At 31.6% G+C, this 22,703-nt stretch overlaps 1 protein-coding gene across 1 annotated transcript; it reads left to right on the top strand.

Annotated features, from left to right (window-relative positions):
• Positions 1-14,465: 14,465 nt before the first annotated feature.
• On the top strand, positions 14,466-19,695 carry LOC111999692 (protein FATTY ACID EXPORT 1, chloroplastic). Its single transcript, XM_024031822.2, has 6 exons — positions 14,466-14,714; positions 16,296-16,539; positions 18,734-18,901; positions 19,029-19,075; positions 19,164-19,204; positions 19,310-19,695. The coding sequence occupies exons 1-6, from the start codon at positions 14,610-14,612 to the stop codon at positions 19,401-19,403; spliced, it is 699 nt and encodes a 232-aa protein (XP_023887590.1). The 5' UTR covers positions 14,466-14,609; the 3' UTR covers positions 19,404-19,695.
• The last annotated feature ends 3,008 nt before the right edge of the window (positions 19,696-22,703 follow it).

Genomic DNA, 22,703 nt, shown 5'->3' with positions numbered 1-22,703 from the left:
ATGACAAATACATGAATAAATTGGGCTCACTTTAATTAGCATGGACGCCCAATATTGTTATTTTTGGTTGGAGATTATTTTTAAAACATATTGAAAGCCACAAGGAAGTTAGCATAGATGCCCAATATTGTTACACCTATATGTAACCAAACAGATAAAGAGTTTTTGGGCAGGAGAAATAGCAAATAGGATATTAAAAAAAAGTGTTTTAAATTTTCATATTTGTATCCAACTAATAGCCAATGTTGTTATTATTATTATCATTAATTAGACTTTCTCTCTTGAAGAATAGATGGTAATCGAGTTAGGGATGTGCATTCAACCCACCAACTCAACAAACCCAATATGAAGCCTTGGCTTGGCTTCTTTTCTTTTTTTGATAAGTCTTGACTTGGCTTTTGTTAGTTCCTACGTTGAGTTTTTTTTTTTGGTTGAATCTTGGTTGGATTAGGTTTAGGTTTGCAAAGTTTTCAACTAAGGTTAGCCCAATCCAACTCACGCAATTAATAGTTATATATATATATATATGTATATGTATATATTAAATCTGTTAGTTTGTTTTATTTTGGATTTTGGAAATTAGTTTAAGTAGTTTTGGATATTTTGAGACTTAATGGAAGCTAAAACTATTTATTGGGTTTGAAATAATGGTCCTAGCCTGATGAAGATCCAGCCCAACCAAACCCAATTAGGTTGGATTGGTTTTTAGAGTTACCATGAGTTGGGTTGGGTTGGAGATTTCTCAACTTAAGCAGGTCGATTAGGTTTGAAAAAACTCCGAACCCCACCAACTTGATCCATGCATACCCATTAGGCATTTCTATGAAAATTAAGTGTGATAATTTTTGTTACCTTATTATTCCATTTAAAAGTTGGAACAATGCTCAAAAGAATTTTAACTCAAAAGCCTCAAATTCCCATCATTAAAATTTCTACATGTATTTTAACTTTGAGGAGAAAAAACTCTTTAATGAAATTGGTAGCTAGTGATAAATTTTCTCTCCATTTGTTTTTATGAAATTTTTTTTGTAAAGATAGTTTTTTATGTTTTCTAGTTTTTTTGTACCATCATAAATAATAAGCCAAATAAAAACTATCTTTGATTAATGAAAAAATTCTATTAAAAAAATGATTAATTTTCTAGAGATTTTTGTCCTCTTTTATATATATATATATATATATACACAATTTTATCTCATATCACGCTAAATAATTTTTTTTTTTTTTTTTATATCTAATATGGAAATTTTTGAAAGCAATTATATTGCATTTTTAAGGTCCTTACCAAACATGGAAAAATAAGATTGTTTTTTGAAAAATAATTTATAAATAATGACTCATATTTTAGAAAACAACAATGTCAAAACAAATGGAGTGATTTGTTAAAAAGCTTTAAGTTCTCTTGAATTTCTTCGAAGGGCTTTAAGGGAGCCTTATTTAAACCTCTGGTCATTATAACATAGACCATTGTCACGCCAAATAGAATTGTGTGGTGGTTTTTTTTTTTTTGAATTGTTATTATTTTATATATTTTCTTGGAGAATATTGTTTTGCACAAACAAAACCTTAAATATATATACAGCAGTCAGCACAATTTGATATGATACATCATAATCAATGCACATCTTGATCATAATTTGGCCTAACCTTGAATAGGAAAGAGCGCATGTTCAAATGGAAAGGGAAAGGTTTTGAATTTTTTAGGCCAATAGATTTTTGCCCATTTATTTAAGGATGTAGCTCACTGTGAACCAGGCAAAATAGATAGCTATCCAAAACCAAACAATGACAACTTAGTAAATTCTTGTAAAAACCCTTATAAACTCTTTTTTAAGAGCGAGTTTAGGTTCAAATTTCAGGATAAGATATCTCAACTTAGAAAAATTATTGAGTATTGTTGAAATACAATGCCATGATATTTACTCATTTTACATAAATATTAATTTAATTAGTAAAACTCATTATTATTATGTGAGAAAAAAAAATTATTATATCATTATTTTTTGTAAGTACGAAATAACCAACATATCGTAGAAAAAACACATGCACATACACATTTTAGGATTTTTTTTTTTCTCTATTTCATGGCTGAGTGTTCTTATTCCATGCCATTTTTCTTCATCAAAATGTCATCTTTCTTGTTTTTTTTTTACCTTCTTATTTGTTGACATAAAATTGTTTACAGATTACAAAGATACACTTAGGTTAAATTGTCTCATTTATAGTGGAGAAGGTGACATGACTTCCCAAAAGTAGAAAGAGTTGATAAATATTGGAATCCAATTAGGCTGCAACCAAATTGCACTGAGAATCGAATAACTAACAAGCATCACCTGACCATATTGTGTAGTTTTTCTTTTTCTTTTTTAATTTTAATTTTTTAGAAACATGAAGTGACTTCTAAAAAGTGAGAGGACTTGTAAATTGGGTTGGTGGTCACTAACATAAAACCCTAGAAAGACAAAGTACATGTGTCTTCAAACCCCCTTTGGACCCGGATCTACACGTTTGCCACGTGGAAATAGTGACTTACAAGTCAATCCTCATACACATATAGTGGGATTACTCCAATATTCTACTTTTATTTTATTTTATTTTATTTATTTAGTTTTAGAATCTTCTACCTTCCTTTTTGAGCATGGAAATTGTTGCTTTGTTTGCTTGGATGTAAAATATTTTGTGGTTAATTCCATGTTCTAAATTGGAAGGTGACTCAGAGATGATAATTAAAGCCTTCACAGAAGATGATGATTATTTGACAACTTATGATTTGCTGATTCAGGATGCAAAAGTTTGTTCTAGGTCCTTTACTCAATTATATTACTCTCACATTAGAGGAGTGAAGGTAATATGATTGCACACAGTCTAGCTCGGTACATAATAAATGTCTTTAATTATGTTGTATGGATATAGGATGCTCCATCACAAACTCTCAATGTAATTTAGGCCGATTTAGCCGGTTTTCTTTTAATTATATATAATTAATTTCACAATCTTTCCCCTTTAAAAAAAAAATTCCATTTTCTAAACTTGAAATATTGAAACAGACATGAGACATGGAGCCTATTTGAAAGACTTTTCTTTGGTACTATCTCCTATTTTGTTTAAGAACATTAATGAATGATTGAATTTTTATTATTAATCAACTTAATTTTTTGAGATTAATGATGATTAATTATTGTGTTATAATTATTCATCTTAGATTTGAAACCCATAAATAGAGATATATATACACAACAAAACACTAAAATCATTCCTCATAAACCATCAATTTAAAGAGAAGTACATGTGCTCATTTGGATGGCCAACCCATAATAGACAACAAGTAAGAGAGGTAGTGCCAAGTACATCACTAAAAGTATTCAAAAACTTCTCTTACTTAAGGATGAGGGTTAGATGTAGACATCTTAGATTTGAAACCCCGTACAGAGATACCACCATCTATGTCGGCATGGTATAATTTATTTTCATCGATTTATTTTACTTTAAAAAATTTAGACAAAAATACTATTATATTTTTTTTAAAATAAATTAACTTGTAAAACTTCTTGTCGTTCAATAAAAAATTAAATGTTCAAATTCCACCTAAACCCCAAAAAAAAAATCATTGATATCTTAATCCGATGGTAAATAACAATCATCATAAAGTGAGCACTACAGATTTCAAACCCTATTTTATCTATTGAAAAAAATTATTAGGTGTAATCATCAAAATAACAATTTGGTGAAATGAAAATTGCATTTTTTTAATCAAAATAAATGTTATTTTAAGAATTAAAAGTATCTATTTTTTTAGGTTAATTTAAAGTCTATACTTATGAGTTTCGTGCTGTCATTTTCTCACTTCAAAATTCTATATATAAAAATGAATTATTGTCTTAATCAACAACTTTCCTATGGTCCATTTACAATATGAATCTAGATCAGAAAGTGAACAAATTATTAGGTTCGTTGGGTGGAATCCTCCCATCTCATAAGGAGGTGAGGTCCCATGTGGGACTCATGGATGGGGTTCACCTCTCATGTCATGTGATAGAGGGGAGAATCCACTTGACGGACCTAATAATTGCTCTAGGAAGTAGGCTTTCTCCTAATTCTCAATGAAGGATGAATGGCCTCCCCATGTTACAATAATTTGCATAAGCACACTCAATTTTATCCCAAAACAATCATAGAAATTCATGTAAGTTTGTTTCTAATTGAAGATTTAAATTAATATCCATCCAAATACAACACTTGTGCCTTTTTTTTTTTTCTGAGAAGATTTTTATGAAATTCAAAATTCTCTGAACTGAACCCATTGATAACAAGATACTCTAATGTTAAAGATGGGGTTCTATATTAAAACAAAAACTGCTTTAGACCATTAACTACAAAGCAGGTCATTTCTGCTTTTGATAATAACCAAAATTCCCTTGTAGTCTATTATTAGGTGTAATCATCAAAATAACAATTTGGTGAAATGAAAATTGCATTTTTTTAATCAAAATAAATGTTATTTTAAGAATTAAAAGTATCTATTTTTTTAGGTTAATTTAAAGTCTATACTTATGAGTTTCGTGCTGTCATTTTCTCACTTCAAAATTCTATATATAAAAATGAATTATTGTCTTAATCAACAACTTTCCTATGGTCCATTTACAATATGAATCTAGATCAGAAAGTGAACAAATTATTAGGTTCGTTGGGTGGAATCCTCCCATCTCATAAGGAGGTGAGGTCCCATGTGGGACTCATGGATGGGGTTCACCTCTCATGTCATGTGATAGAGGGGAGAATCCACTTGACGAACCTAATAATTGCTCTAGGAAGTAGGCTTTCTCCTAATTCTCAATGAAGGATGAATGGCCTCCCCATGTTACAATAATTTGCATAAGCACACTCAATTTTATCCCAAAACAATCATAGAAATTCATGTAAGTTTGTTTCTAATTGAAGATTTAAATTAATATCCATCCAAATACAACACTTGTGCCTTTTTTTTTTTTTCTGAGAAGATTTTTATGAAATTCAAAATTCTCTGAACTGAACCCATTGATAACAAGATACTCTAATGTTAAAGATGGGGTTCTATATTAAAACAAAAACTGCTTTAGACCATTAACTACAAAGCAGGTCATTTCTGCTTTTGATAATAACCAAAATTCCCTTGTAGTCTCCCAATAATTTTAGTTTGAACCCTGCAAGGTAATAATATAATTATTGAAGCAAGATAAGACAGGACATGCCATTTTGTGACTTTGCAGTGCTGTGAACTAAAGCTCTCTCTTGTTGACGCTGTTATTTTGTGTGTTTGCAAATTTGTCCATGTTTGACAAAAGTCCCGTAGCTCAACTAACACTTTTTGATATTTCTAATGAACATATTTATATTCAAATTGCCTCAACCCAGTATTAACAATCAAATTATGGGAGGGGAAAAAAAAAATTGTCTCTGTTTATTTGCATTTGTTTCTGAATTCTCTGGGCTCTTCTTATGCTTTTTATTCTGTCTTCAGCCCAAGCCCAAGCTTGATGGGCTCTATAGGTCAGGCTACCTCCAAGATATTCAAGTAAGTAAAGATTTGGATGTCTGCTAATTTAGTAGGTCTCTTTGACGTTGCATCAGAAGTTTGCGACAAGGAGGAGATGAAAGATTACTATTTTTCTCCATCGTGAAAACTGGAATTGCCATTAGAATTTTGTTTTAAAGAGTATAAAATAGAAAGAAAAAAAAAAATCATATGTTCACAAATATTTTTTCTTTTCTTTTTTGGCATAAACAAAGAACTAAAAGATATACAAGTAAAAAAAATTACATAAGTGTTCATTTGGTTGAGTGGATTCTAGGGAAGATGGAAAGAGATGAGAGAAAATGGGAGAGAAATTGATTTTCGGGGTGTTTGGTTGGGTGGATTTTAAGGGAGAAAATTGGTGGAGCTTGAGTGTTTTCTATTTGAACCCACCAAAATGCTATTGGAGAGAAAATAAAGAAGAGAAGAGTAGTTGCAGTCAAATGACTGAACTACCCCTTATCTCACTTTTTTTTTTTTGGGGTTTGATGTTTGGTTTTTTTAGGGCATTTTGCTCTTTTTCTTTCTTTTATATATATATATATATATTTTTTTTTTACTAGGTATGATTTTTATTTTGTAATGAACTTGGGTGATTGATTTTTTTTTTCCTTCTTAACTGGGCATAAAGGTTTAGGATACACACCAGAATGAAAAGGTTAAGGTACAGAACAAAGGAAATGTATAGACCTAGAAAGAACAAATAACAAAGACATAGGTAGTAATATTAAACCAAATTATGGTAAAGGCAGTGCACACAACCAAGCATAGGGAAGCCCATGATATCCCAAAAGAGAGACTGCAAATTAAAAAGGAATATGAATCCTATGTCCCCATTCTCCCAAAAAAAAAAAATTATCCCAACTTTTTAACTTGTGTTTGGAACGGGTGAACAAGGAGAGGAGAAATGATATGCCACTAAAAAAGAAAACCTTTTTTTTTTTTTTTTTGCTTAACATGAAAGAAAAGAAAGGGAGGAAAAACTGAGTGCAGGCCAAACAAAGGAAAGATCAAATATTTCTTCTCTTTTGTTTTATCATTCTCTCCCCACTTTCAAAGTCCAAACATATAAGACTATAGGAGGGAAGCACTGTTCTTTTTCCTTTCCTTTCCTTTTCACTTCCCTTTCTCTTTTCCTTTCTTATCCCTCCTCAGCTACAACCAAATTAAGCATTAGTATTCCACTTTATGCTTTACCACTTACACTATGCAATGTGTTTAATTTCTTTACATTTCAAAATTTGGTTATTTTCTAGAAAAATGCTAAAGTTATTACAAATTCTAATATAAAAGCTTAAAAACTAGTGTGAAGAATATGATTAGTATCACTTAAACAACATACTAAAATGAGTGTTAATTTTTCTAATGATTAATGACACATTAATTTGTAAGGTCTGTATGGTAAAAAATTGTAATATTCCTAGTGTGGGGGGAAAAGGGCCCAGTCCAACATAATGGGCCGAGAGCCCATGTGAGAGCTATTTTGCAACCGAGAAGAAGAAGATGGTAAGGGCAGGGCCCATCTGAAAGTAGGACCCTTAGAAGGAAGAATTATTACAATCCGAAGAGGACATCTCCTGTCCGAAGAGGTTGTAATCCTCTGACGCAAATATTATAAATCAATTGAGGGTGTAAAAGGCCAAGATGACCTTCCGAGGACTCCACCTGATCAAGATAAGCTTTGAGTATGTTGGGAAACGATAAGGATGGAGAAATATCTAAAGGGAAAACTGCTACCACCGTATTTAATACTCTGCAACAACTTTTCTGGCCGCATTTATGTGGAGAAGACTCTTGAACAGTGCATCCTAACCTACCGCCACTCACACAGAGTTAAAAGAAGATGTTTGACGTGACACGTACTCAAGTAAACTCATAGATAAGGAACAAGTGGATGATGAAGATGAAGAGAAGGGGGGGCTATATAAAGGAAGGAGGCTCCTAACGAAAGGGAGGAGAAAAAAAAGGAGAAGTGGAGAGAACTGGACTGTAACCCTAAGATCTTTGTTCATCATATAATCAATAATATAGCTCTTTAGATATTCACTCTTTACGTGTGGTTCCATGTTAGCTTGTGCTTGAAAGCAGTGATTCGTTGTTGTTAATCTCATATTTAACCTAGCTCTTTCACCCATACTCTACAAGTTTATTGTTTTGGGCTTGGCCCACAAATCCTAACCCTACACCTAGTATCATTATTTTATAAGGAAATAAAAAACTGTGACAAACTATGCCTATGATTGATAGAATATAAAATGAAATACTCGTAATGGAACATAAAATTTTCATCTATCCTAAGTTCTAAACAAATTTGAGTTGGTTTGGTTCAACTATTTACTAAATTTACTAATCACTTTATTGGTTTGGTTATAGTCCAATTTAAGGGAACGGTGTTCTCTAACCAACCCAAGATGATATATTCATATATATATATATATATATATATATATAAGGGCAGCCATCATTTTATCTTTAAGTTTGTGTCAACTCTTAATTTGGTTTCCAAATCTTAGTTTCAAAATCAACCATCAAATCCTTAAAATTTGTCCTATTTTTCTATCTGGTCCTTCGACTTTTCAAAATTCTATAAAATGATTTTGCAATTTTCTTCCTTTTTTTATTTCCTTTTATTTTCTTAACATTTTTCTCACTAACCATCTCATTAGCCCAACATGAAAAAGACAATTTATTTCTATAAAAAAACGAAAAAGAAAAAGACAATTTATAAGCAAGTTCATCTTTAGAAAAGTGACAAATCTTATTTCATTTATCCATTCCACATCAATACCACATGAAAATTGTGAATATTTATTTTTTGTTCCACTCTAATCTAATGTTTACCTTTAAACATCATCTCATTTTTTTTTTCCTTAAAAAGTAACCAAAGTTTAAAGTGAAAAATTAAAATTAAACATACGGTACACTTACATTCTAAATGTCTAAGCCACATAATTTTTTTTTTTTTAATTATAAAATGTATCCAATCACAAGACATATTAGTGCCCACGTTAGCAAGTAGACCAAATAAAATCATTTTACAAACTTCAAGAATTTAATTGCTTTATATAATAATATAAAAAAAAAATTAATTGCTACATTTTAAATTTTAAAGGCCATATTAAAAAAATAACACAAACTTTAAGGAACAAAAGTAATGTTTTTCAGATATATATTCAAGAATGATGATACATATTTAAAATTAAAAATATAAATTGTGGAAGTTTGAATAACAGATGATGTGTAGCACTCTTAAAGTATTTTCAACCGGTTATTTAAAACTCCTTAAAATGTAAAATAGAGAATATCTTTAACAAAATATTACAAAATCACTTCCAAATCTAGTGTTCTATTACTGTTCAAATATATACAACATGCTAGAACAATATTCTTCAAATTTACAGAACAATGTAGCATTGTGTACTTAATAAAAAATATATTTTTATTTAACTCTCTCTATCTCTCTCTCACGACGTGGCATACATGGAAGTCCGTCGGACTCTCTCTGTGATAGATCGAAGCACGTCTCTTTGTGATTTGTGGAGCAGAGTGGCGAAGCAGATCATAAAGATTTTCAAGCCACCATTTGATTTTGGTAAGGTTTTGGAACAATGGTCGTGAATTTATTGTGTTCTTTTATGGCTATTGTTTTGTGGCTATAAGAAAATGTAGTGGTGATGGAAAATTGGAGTGGGTAGCGATTATTGACAAGGAGTCCCCTCTATTGTGGGCGATTCTTTTTTTTTTTTGAAAGAGTTTTAACTTATGACGTCCACTCATGATAATAACTCTTTATCATCAGACTAAGACACTAATCAGTTTTTTAGTGTAGATGGGGATTAAATCTCAGATCTCTTATACAACCATCAGAAACTTTACCAATTGAGCTAACTGGAACCTACGGTGGGGGATTGAGTTTGCTATTGTTGTGGTGTATATAATGTATTATCTTAAAATAACCTATTGTAGAATAATGAATGAGATGTAGAGTGCATTGTAAAAATGGTTATGTAAAATAAATTAAGTAATTTTTTGATGAGATAAAATGCATTTATTTTAGATAATCAGAAAAGAATGCTCTTACACTAGGTTATGATTAAAAAAAAGAAAAAATCAAATAAGGGATTGATTTAGTTGTATTAAAGATATTATTTGAATATTTTTAAAATATAACTGTTTTTTTTTAATAAGTAAAATGTAAATGTTAATAAAGTTGTGTTTAGAATTTTTATTCATAAAAATATGTCTCTAGAAAATTGGTTTGAAGTGTTATGATTCTATAGATAATTTGATTTGGTTATGAGTTTTTTTTTTTTTTTTTTTTATGATTGATAGAATATAAAATGAAATACTCGTAATGGAACATAAAATTTTCATCTATCCTAAGTTCTAAACAAATTTGAGTTGGTTTGGTTCAACTATTTACTAAATTTACTAATCACTTTATTGGTTTGGTTATAGTCCAATTTAAGGGAACGGTGTTCTCTAACCAACCCAAGATGATATATTCATATATATATATATATATATATATATATAAGGGCAGCCATCATTTTATCTTTAAGTTTGTGTCAACTCTTAATTTGGTTTCCAAATTTTAGTTTCAAAATCAACCATCAAATCCTTGAAATTTGTCCTATTTTTCTATCTGGTCCTTCGACTTTTCAAAATTCTATAAAATGATTTTGCAATTTTCTTCCTTTTTTTATTTCCTTTTATTTTCTTAACATTTTTCTCACTAACCATCTCATTAGCCCAACATGAAAAAGACAATTTATTTCTATAAAAAAACGAAAAAGAAAAAGACAATTTATAAGCAAGTTCATCTTTAGAAAAGTGACAAATCTTATTTCATTTATCCATTCCACATCAATACCACATGAAAATTGTGAATATTTATTTTTTGTTCCACTCTAATCTAATGTTTACCTTTAAACATCATCTCATTTTTTTTTTCCTTAAAAAGTAACCAAAGTTTAAAGTGAAAAATTAAAATTAAACATACGGTACACTTACATTCTAAGAGCATTCGCATCAGCATGTGTATTTTACACATCTATTTTTACACTAAAAACCTAATTTTTCTATTTTACACATCCACTCTTACAAAACACCTACATCAATTCATTTATTTTACAAGTTATTCCAATAAAATATACATTATACTCTATTTTTTTTTATTATTTCTCACCAACCACTCACTTAAATACGCGCCCTCTCTCTCTCCAAACCCATTTTCTGATTTCTCACTCTCTCACTGTCTCTCTCTCTCCCTCTCTCCATCTCTCTGGCCTTCCTCCCGAATTACAAAACGCCATATCTCCTCGCCGCGCCGCTCTGCTCCGCTCAGCTTTGCTCCGATCCGCTTCGCTCCACTCCGCTTCGCTCCGATCCGATCTGATCCGCTTCGATCCACCAAACGCCATATCTCCGCTCCGATCCGATTCGCTCCGATCCAGCAAACCCCATATCTCCGATATCCGCTCCGATTCACGGTCCGCTCCGATCTCTGCTTCGATCCACCAAACGCCAGTTCTCCGATCTCCACTCCGATCTACGCTCCACTCCGATCTCCGCTCCGATCCACCAACGCCACATCTCCGATCTACGCGCCGCTCCATCAACGAGCTCCGATCGTTCCAGTCAAGCTCCGATCAGTATCTTTGTTGTTTGTCTGTGTGGGTTTGCTTCTGTGTGGGTGTGTTTGTGTATCTCGTGTTTTTTTTTTTTTTTTTTTTTTGAGCAAGTGAATCTGTGTTGATCGGAGCTGTGTGTGATCTCGTGTTTTTTTTTTTTTTTTTTTTTTGAGCAAGTGAATCTGTGTTGATCGGAGCTGTGTGTGGATGTGTTTGTGTGTGAGAGTGTTTGTGTGTATCTGAGGAAAAAGAAGAAGATGAGAAGTGGTGAGGTTGTTGAGCCCGGAGAAGAGAGAGAAAAAAAGGAGCGAAAAAAATTAATAAACTAATCTATACACGAGCTACAGTAACCGTGTAAATTTACACGGTTACTGTAGCTCGTGTATAGATATACACAATTTTAAGCATTTTTAGAGGGACTGATGGAGTGTAATTTTGAGCCAAAATGTGTAAAAACAGCTTCTTTTTCTATTTTACATGATTTTACATATACTGGTGTGAATGCTCTAACTAGTACAGTATAAAATAGAATACTATGAGTAAGATATTATTATTGTTATTTTTTTGACAAATTGGTGTCCGTATTAAAATGCCCCCTTAATCCATCTAGATTAGTGATGTGTACTGTCTAAGCCACATAATTTTTTTTTTTTTAATTATAAAATGTATCCAATCACAAGACATATTAGTGCCCACGTTAGCAAGTAGACCAAATAAAATCATTTTACAAACTTCAAGAATTTAATTGCTTTATATAATAATATAAAAAAAAATTAATTGCAACATTTTAAATTTTAAAGGCCATATTAAAAAAATAACACAAACTTTAAGGAACAAAAGTAATGTTTTTCAGATATATATTCAAGAATGATGATACATATTTAAAATTAAAAATATAAATTGTGGAAGTTTGAATAAGAATAACAGATGATGTGTAGCACTCTTAAAGTATTTTCAACCGGTTATTTAAAACCCCTTAAAATGTAAAATAGAGAATATCTTTAACAAAATATTACAAAATCACTTCCAAATCTAGTGTTCTATTACTGTTCAAATATATACAACATGCTAGAACAATATTCTTCAAATTTACAGAACAATGTAGCATTGTGTACTTAATAAAAAATATATTTTTATTTAACTCTCTCTATCTCTCTCTCACGACGTGGCATACATGGAAGTCCGTCGGACTCTCTCTGTGATAGATCGAAGCACGTCCCCTTTGTGATTTGTGGAGCAGAGTGGCGAAGCAGATGATAAAGATTTTCAAGCCACCATTTGATTTTGGTAAGGTTTTGGATACAATGGTCGTGAATTTATTGTGTTCTTTTATGGCTATTGTTTTGTGGCTATAAGAAAATGTAGTGGTGATGGAAAATTGGAGTGGGTAGCGATTATTGACAAGGAGTCCCCTCTATTGTGGGCGATTCTTTTTTTTTTTTTGAAAGAGTTTTAACTTATGACGTCCACTCATGATAATAACTCGATTCTTTTTTTTTTTTTGAAAGAGTTTTAACTTATGACGTCCACTCATGATAATAACTCTTTATTATCAGACTAAGACACCAATCAGTTTTTTAGTGTAGATGGGGATTAAATCTCAGATCTCTTATACAACCATCAGAAACTTTATCAATTGAGCTAACTGGAACCTACGGTGGGGAATTGAGTTTGCTATTGTTGTGGTGTATATAATGTATTATCTTAAAACAATGTATTGTAGAATAATGAATGAGATGTAGAGTGCATTGTAAAAATGGTTATGTAAAATAAATTAAGTAATTTTTTGATGAGATAAAATGCATTTATTTTAGATAATCAGAAAAGAATGCTCTTACACTAGGTTATGATTAAAAAAAAAAAAAAAATCAAATAAGGGATTGATTTAGTTGTATTAAAGATATTATTTGAATATTTTTAAAATATAAATGTTTTTTTAATAAGTAAAATGTAAATGTTAATAAAGTTGTGTTTAGAATTTTTATTAATAAAAATATGTCTCTAGAAAATTGGTTTGAAGTGTTATGATTCTATAGATAATTTGATTTGGTTATGAGTTTTTTTTTTTTTTTTGGAATTAGATCAAATTAATTCTCATATTTTATGCAAAAAAAAAATAAACAAACATGATTTATCCTAAATCAAAGCGAAGCAAGTTATACAAAAACAACTTAGGAGTATATTTGAGTGGCCAACTTAGTGGCATGCGAGCAAGAATTCAATTGTTGTAACTATAATGGATTCAAAAAAAAAAAAAAAACTATTGAATTATATATATTGTAATTCAATAGTAGGGGTGTCCACGAGTTAGGTTTGGTCGGATTTCCCCTAAACTTACACTCGACTGGATTAGGTTTGAGAAACACTTACCCAACACCAACTAGAGGAATGTGAGTTGCCAACCAAAAAAGAAACCTGATTTGGAACAGTTGGATTGGTTGAATCTGATATCTCTTTAAGCTTGGATTTTAATGAGATCTCACCAAATTTGGTAGAGATCTCATCGAATCTAGTAGATCTTTGTCGAATTGGTGCTGTTCTTCACAAATTTGATGGAAACTTGAATAGATGATTTGGAACAGTTGGATTGGTTGAATCTGATATCTCTTTAAGCTTGGATTTTAATGAGATCTCACCAAATTTGGTAGAGATCTCATCGAATCTAGTAGATCTTTGTCGAATTGGTGCTGTTCTTCACAAATTTGATGGAAACTTGAATAGAGAAGAGCAATGGAGTGGAGGATGATGACAAACGACAACTATGATTAACTTGTGATGGTGAGATTAATCAGACTTGAGTTTATGCATAGAGAACCTACCACTCAAACCAATTATATAAGTTCTTGTAAGTCAACACTCCCTGATCACTGCTTAGATTATATGGTTGTAGGTTAAGCGGGTTTATGAGGTTCAGTCAAATTTGAACAACCATATATATATATATATATGTGTGTGTGTATAATTTGATGAATTTATTTATTTTTAAAATTAAACTACATTAAAATTTTAACTGTCCTTTATTAAAAAAAACTATTGTATCAACAAATTGATATTCTAAAAATAAACTTATAGAAATTCTAAAACAAACTAATCCTATTATCGGACATTTGTTATAATAAAATTAAAATTATACCATATCCCAACATATTGCAATTGATATCAAAACAAAATTAAACATTATGGTAACTTGTTAAGTAAAAAAAAAAAAAAAACAAATCATCAATTATGGTAATTTTTTTGGGTTAGATGTGGAATTTTTCAAGCGATCTACTCTTGTGTATCTCTCTTTCTCTCTATCTCCATTGACAATTTTGAAAGAAATGTTTTATTCATAAGCTTAAAAGTAAAACCCAAATTAAAAAAAAATTCAACGGCAAGCTCAAAAATCAATTCTCTCTCTCTCTCTCTCTCTCAGGCACACAGCCATGGCCGCGACGATCTCTCAGTCTCAGCTCTCGTGCTTCTCCGCACTCAACCGCAGTGTGAGGCTACAGAGGCTTTCATTTCCAAGCCCTTCACTCCGCTCCAAGGTACTCTCTTTCTCTCTCTCGATCGTGAAACGCTGTCGTTTCGAGTCTCACTACTACTTTTTTTGCTTCTGATAACAAAAGGTTGTAGCTTTTTGAGTTGGTTGTTTGTAAATTTTGTATTTTTATGTATAATTTGTTTCTGGGTTTTGATCCACAAATTAATTAAGGAATTCAATTCAATTTAATTAATTAATTATTATTTTTATGGTGACTACTAGAATGTTGGTCTGGTTGTGCTTGACTTTTGGGTTTTTTATTTTTTAATTTTTAGGTAAAATGAGCGTAGGGGAGATGAGAATGTTAAGATAGATGAGTGAGAATACCTGGAAAGTGTAGAATTCAAAATGAGGAAATCTGTTTAAAGATAGGGGTAGCCCCTATTGATGAAGGTATGAGGGCAAGTCGCTTGAGCTTTTTTGGTTATGTTAAGAGGAGAGCGCGTAATGAACTGGTAAGAGAGTGAGTTGATCCATGTAGAGTGAGGGAAGGAAAAAAAGGTGGAGGAAGGACAAAAATAACATTAGTAGAAGTAATAAAAAAAGACATGTTAATTAGGGAAGTAACAGAGAGCGTGACTTAAGATAAGATAGAATGGAGAAAAAGAATTCATAGAGCTGACCCCAAATTTTGGGACTAAGGCTTTGTTGTTGTTGTTTCTAATTATTAGGTAGTGTTTGATATGCTGACTTTGTTTTTATATGTGCTTCTCTGCAATTGGTTGTTTGTATTGGAGGTTTTCACCTATACAACTCTATGTTATTGATCTGATTTGATAACTAGCTATTAAGGTTAAAATGCAATTCTGTGCATGTGGTTTTATGGAATTGTCACATGACAAAGTTAGAGCATCTCTTGGGACTTTTGAAGGTCCTTTTATTTTTGGTTTGTTTTGGTAAGTTAGAGGTCGGACTTTGGTGCGATGGCTGATGCCTTCCATCAAAAGCAATAGGTTGTGTGTTTGAGTCTGGGAAACAGCCTCTCCAAAAACATGGGGGTAAAGCTGCTTACTAATTATTTCTCCCAAACCTGGCAAAAAGTGGGAGCTTTGTGTATCATGTACGACTTTGTTTTGCTAAGTCACACACGCACCCAGTTGGTTTTTGAGTCCATGACCTTACTTGCTCCTGTTCTTATCGGAAGGAAGTTCCTTTCAAAGTTGAGGTCATTGACTTGGAAAGTACAATTTTTTTAATGGGATATCGATCGCTTCCATATTTATCCTCAAGTTTTTTCATATTTTCAAATTATGTTTTTCACTTTATATATATGTGGCCAACTCTCACTAGTCTGTTAAGGATCCATGGTCAATCCCAAAATGTTTGGGATTAAGGCTTGGTTGTTGTTGTTTTTCGCTTTATGTCTAAAAAAAATACTGCTTTATATGGCTAGACTGCTTATAGAGTAGAAGGGCATTGGCAAGTACAGTTCCTATGCATTAATGTGTGTTTATCTATTGTTTCAGTGTTTGCTAAAAGGTTAGACTGCTTTATATGTGTGATTGTGTGCAATTGTCTTGTTAATTAAAATGACTGTCTAGTGGAACAATTACATGAGGTTAACTTAAAAAAATTTGTTATCTAGTTTATAGTTTGTATGAGCCTTGAAGGGCATGGGACAGATGCTACCAGTTCTGAGATTAAGACTACTCTAAGTTATACAGCTGATGCGTCGAAATTGCATGTTGAAGGGACATCAAAGTCATATCCAGATATAGAAGAAGATGTTGCTGGAAATTTGGGATCAAGTGAGCCAATACAAGAAAATGGTGTTATTCAACAAAAAAGGGCAGCAAAAATCCATGATTTTTGTTTTGGCATCCCTTATGGTAAGTGCACATCAATTTAGCAAAAACCTCAATTGTTCACTTCACTACATCAAAGAGATTTGATAGATTACACTCACCTTTTTTTAACATGAAATTATTTAAGGTTTTATTCAGCACTAGTTTTACTGGTCATCCTAAGTTGATTAAAATTATGTCAAACAAAAATTTTAAAGTTTTAAAAAATTCTTTGATTGGTCGACGGTCTTATCCTCAATACTCAAGACCTTAAAATGCACTTAAATATACTAAGCATGATTGATCCTTAGCCACCATATTTTTCTTTAGGAAAATCATTAATCAGATGTAAAGTTGTAGAGTAGTTCATAGAAGCATTTTAAGATAGAAGTAGATGAAAAGCGAATAAGGGGTTGAGTTTCATTCTCTTTCTTGGAAATTTATGGATCTTTGTAGTTTTAGATCTTAGGTTTATTTTTCTCTTACATATCGCTGGTATACATCCTGTCTACTACGGCTATGCCCTTTAATTTTCTTAAATGTTCTTTGCTACTTATAAAAATTATAAAAAAAAAAAAAAGCCATAGAAAAAGCAAGTAGATGACTTAAGCATCATATATAAGTTGTAGGATCAAGTGGAACTAGAAGTACATTAATGTGAAATTTCTTTTCATCTGCCATTGTATTTCGATTTGCATGCTGAGGGAATAGACCTATTAATAACATAAGGGATGGGGAATTTCTGATGGTTTCAATTCAAAGAAAGTATTACAACTAACATGAAAACTTGGAGAGTTATAGTGGACTGCTTTACATCTTTAACCCGGGAAATAGGACCAGGGGAAAATAGAAGAAAAGAGCATGGATCAAAAACTTTTCATCGTATAGCTTGGTAATTTGGAATGGAATCTTGCTTAAAACGCTAGAATTTTCTAGATTGGTCTGTTAGTGTGACATAAGATATTTGAAAGCTATGAAATATTATGTCCTTGTTTAAAATGAAATTTCATTGGGTGGCTTGTCTCCTTCAAGTCTTGGGTTTATGAAACTTTAACTTTTATTAGGGATTTTTTAAGCACCTCTTGGCTTTGCAGCATTGGGGGCTACCGGGTCTTGTATAACCAAATACTTTAGAATTGAGCATGGGGAGCAAAGGTTTTGGAAATAATGTCTCAAAGAGAGCTGTTGACCTTATTTGTTGGCTCAATCTTGTCAATTGATTAATGTGGCCATGTTGAATGTTGTGGACCATATGGTGACCCAATTGACATCTTGAGGGTGTCAAAATTGGAGTTCTATGGTTGGTTTTTATTCATCCATGCAGGTTTTGAACAATTTTTTTATTCAGTTTATTGTAGTCTTAATAGTTAATATAGGAAATTTTCTAATTCTCTTGCCATGGTTTTAGTTATTTTTCAACTCTTTTTAGGCAGGCAGTGGTTTGGAAAATTTACTTTGGGCAATGTTTGAGATATCTTAAATGTCACTGTTGGATTTTAATCTGGATTATATTGAGAAATTATTTCATAAGCAGAATGTTGTACTTCTTGGAACATTTTGCCTGTTAAGTTGACTGATATACTTGATTAGTTGGTTATGATTTCTGTGATATATAACCAATGAGCTATTGCTCAATTCCCAAATAATGGGATAAAGAGTGAGGTCGTGGGATCAAGATTTATTTATTTATTATTATTTTTTAATGCATCTAAAAGGTCATGAATCCACAACCTCACCTTACACATAGAACTTATAAGGGTAGTGGGTGCCAATTGAACTAGTCCTCATTGGCAACCAATTAATAGTAATATGCATCTCATTCAAAAGACCAAGCTTTGATATTAGACCTTGATAATTCTGATACATGAACGATGATGATCAGATGAACTGAAGTCTGCTAAGGAGTAGTAGACTCGTCAAACACTAGTTGAAATGCAATTTTATATCACAAGCTGTTCAAAGTTGACCCCTTACTCAAAGCATTTTGATTGTCACAGTTGTTTATGTATTATTATCAACATGAATCTGTTGGAGCATTGTCTTCATTGCAAAATCAAAATTACTCTCACCTGCCAGCGTTCCAATAAAATGTTTTAGCAGCATTTTGATTTGTAAATGCTTCACTTCTGCCCACATTGCTAGTGATAAGTATGTTAACTGTACAAATACCTGCTCACATATTTTTTTCCCACTACAAATGAATACTTACTGATAACTTTTAACTTATATTTTGTTACAGGTGGACTGGTTTTAAGTGGTGGACTTCTTGGTTTTGTTTTCTCAAGAAATCTTGCAACTCTGAGCGCTGGTGTGCTCTTTGGAGGTGCTTTGCTAGCTCTCAGCACCTTTAGCTTAAAGATCTGGAGGCAAGGAAAATCCAGTTTGCCCTTCATTCTAGGACAAGCAGGTTCTGATTTGTCTGTGACTTCAGTCCAGTTTTAGTCTTGATATATGTTCTGTTGTTGCCTGTATTTAAGTTATGGATATATTGGGAGATATTCCTATACTAACTTTGTATACCTCTAATTTTGTAGCACTCTCAGCGGCACTTCTTTGGAAGAACTTTCAGAGCTTCTCATTGGTATTACATCACATGAGCAGAAAATTCATCTTACTCATTAGCTAGTTGATTCATTGTTTCTAACTTTATAATTGTATTGTGGATGCAGACAAAGAAAGTATTTCCAACAGGTTTTTACGCTGCTATTAGGTATTGCAGTATCTGACTGCCAATGTTTTTTTCTTTCGAAAAGAGAGTTCAGTTTCTAGAATCTATTTTGAAACTAACTGTATTCTATGTTTTTGTCCTTAAAAGTGCTGCAATGCTCTGCTTCTACTCATATGTGCTGATCTCGGGAGGGAACCCACCACCAAAGAAATTGAAGTCATCTCCAAGTTTTGCATCATGATGAGAACACCTAAGGTATGATTATTAGATATGGAAGGTTAGGATTTTGTTTGATTTAATGTTGTATTGTGAATTCAGTGGGTGTTATTATAGATGAATAATGTTGAACATGCTTATATTTATTCGATTACTAATTTGGTAGAATTATGTAATTTGTGTATGGTCCCGAGTCATATATGTCTTGTATACTTGTGTGACTCGGTTTTTGGTTTTGGGTGACTCGATTCTTGTTATTAATAAAACTTTATTACTTATGAAAAATAAATGTTGAACGAACTTATATTAACACAGTAGGTAATTATGAGTTGAGCAAATGTGTATTTTGTCAGATAGAACACAGGATTAACTGTCCTGTTCGCTTTATGTAAATGATTGCCTGAATTATATTTCTTAGGGAATAATGTCACGAGTGAAGTTGAGATTAAAGGGTTCCAAATCACATTTTGGGATTAAAATATGAAGCCCGGGCACCATTGGTTTTTAATCAGTGGCCGATGTCAATGAGTAATGTTTTTGTGTAAAGCTTTAAGTATGGTTTCGTAAATGCATTATATTACGCTTTTCAATTAACTACAACCACATGCTTGCATGCCATTTATCGATGAAGCATAAGCAGTATTATAATTTTTTATTAAATTCAATGCAACTATATGATGTGTTTAAATTTAATTGAGAAATTTAATGTACTCTATTTGAGGAATTGTACGGGGTAGTGGAATGTACTAGAAATGTACACACTGGGCCGCCAAAAAAAGAGAAAAAAACCCACAACTTTTCCTTGTAGCCGTAGGTCCATGTGAATTCTATGAAGATAGAACGCCATGAGTAACAGATAACATCGGGTTTTTCCTGTCATACTTGAATTTACCCATGCTTCAATAAGTTTCTAATTAAATTATAGTTGCGGATTTTATTTTTTGAAAAGCAAACACATGCGCGCACACACAAGAAAGAGAGAATGGGATTCTAACACAATAACACACCACAGACAGCTGATATTATCTATAAAACAATTGAGCTACATAATTATTAATTATTTAGGTTATGGTATTCTGAAATTAGTAAGTTAACGGTGCATATTCGCTTAAAGAGGTACATGGTATTATTAGAGAGAAATTAAATTGTAGTTTAATTAGTTATGATGTACCTAACAATATCTCAATGGAATCAATATGGAGACATGGTAGTAATTTATCAACTGAAAATCAGTAAGCATATGTGAGAACTTCAACCTGAGAGGATCAAGATTTAATTTTTTTTTTATTTTTTATTTTAAATAGTCCTTCGGTGGTAGCGAATCTCATGGTAGAAATTCAATTTTGAATATATCTCCCAAATCTAAGGGACTTACAATGAGGGGTTTTCAATGAGGTTTTTCTTTGGTTGAATTCATTGAATCGCCACTTAATTTAAGTAGTCGCAAACTCTCACCATGCACGGCAAGGCCACTATTATATTTACAAACTCCAAAGCAAATTACAAACAGACAAGCATTACCATTAGAATCTATTGTAAGTTGGACTATAAAAATGGGTAACGAAATCAATTGCTAGTTACAAACTATCCGGTCTCTTATTGGTATAAAATAATCACTAGCAAGTTCTAATCTTGTCTTGATGGATGAGGTGCCAATCCTTCATCTAGATTTTCAAGTATCAAGATAAAGAAATATGTTTTTGATAATTAGTAAATATCAAGATAAATAAAATCTAACACCAATGACTCTTGAAAGCCAACATACCTGCAATGATTTTGTAAATGCAACACACTTTGATTTGTGACTGCATTTGCAGCAAATCTATGCAAAATAAAAATGAAATTAAGTGAGATAGGGATACCCAACTGAATAGTTAGGTATCAGAAAGAACTTTGATACCCTTGTTTTTTTTTTTTTTTTGAAGGAAATTGAGAAAGAACTATTACAAAGCTATTTGATATATATTTATTTATTGATGGAAGAGCTATTTGATTTGAATATCTACCATTGACAGAATACATCCATTATTTATTTCAAACTAATACAATCTGCTTCTCCGCACCAAATATCACAATGTTTGATATACGTTCATATATTACAAATATGCAATCCAGACTGATATTTTGCTCCATGAATTAAACAAAATTCATCACAAACATTTAAACACTTAACAATACATATTCTTTAAAAAAAAAAAAAAAAAAAAAACATATATTACCAATTTGTTAGTTTTTTTTTTTTTTTTTTTTAAAAAAAAAAAAAAAAAAAAAAAACATATATTACCAATTTGTTAGTTTTTTTTTTTTTTTTTTTGAAACGACCTAATTGTTGGTTGAGAATTGAGATAGATGGGCACCTCATGTAAGCTAATACAAAAGCTATTTGTATTTTTTTTTTTTCAAACACCATTTTCTTATTCATCAAAATTTTTTTCTTTCATTTTTTTTTTAATTATCAAAACACATTTTTGTCTTTTTATAATTAAATTCTATTTAAAACAATTCTTTTTAATAATAAAGTGGCACATCAATCACATTTGATAGAAGTGAGACAGAACAATTTTGTTACAGACACCTTATGTGTTCAATGAGAAATTCAGAGACTCTCATCCACTGACCTCAATGAAGATAAAATGACGAAACTCTAGGAAGTCTTTTTTGTATTTTGCCCAATTTAGTAAAGACATATGTAAACGAACCTAAAGCAAAGACTAGCCATATGTAAACGAACCTAAAGCAAAGTCTAACCCCAAAACAAAGGCAAAATAAAGTAAAATAAAGCGTAGTTACAATTTACAAATTAGTTCCTTGTGATTAAGGGTAATTATACCTTCCTGTCTTTTGGAGTAAAATGTAAAGGTCATAATCTTCGCCTTATCCTAATTGATGGATTGTCCCACATGTTGCCCTCATTGCTTGAGGAGTATTTTTTTTTGGACACGCAAAGAGTAGTGAATACATAAGGCTAAATGTTAGTATTAAAATTCCATCGAACAATGTATAATGATCACATTGCTTGTGATTTTTGCCAAAAGAATATCGAACTGGAAAAAAAAGATAAGGTAACTGGAGAATTTTTCCATATAGAGGAAGGAATTTGCCCCTTTAGCACTCCATAGCTTTAGTTTGTGGAGCAAAGACAGAATTTGACCTTTACTTCATCGACATGCTTACTTCAGGAAAAGGCAAAGAACCAAGTTAGAGAGGGTACGTAGCGTCTAACTGGAGATGGGAGACAAAAATGGAGAATAAAGTAGGAATGTCTAGTACTGGAGAAAAGAATGAGTGAGACAATTGGAGAATAAAGCAAATTGTATTTGTGCTT

The sequence above is a fragment of the Quercus suber genome, unplaced genomic scaffold (genome assembly GCF_002906115.3).
Source record: "Quercus suber isolate HL8 unplaced genomic scaffold, Cork oak 2.0 scaffold_184, whole genome shotgun sequence".
Classification (NCBI taxonomy): Eukaryota; Viridiplantae; Streptophyta; class Magnoliopsida; order Fagales; family Fagaceae; genus Quercus; species Quercus suber.
This window is presented reverse-complemented; position numbering and strand designations above follow the sequence as displayed.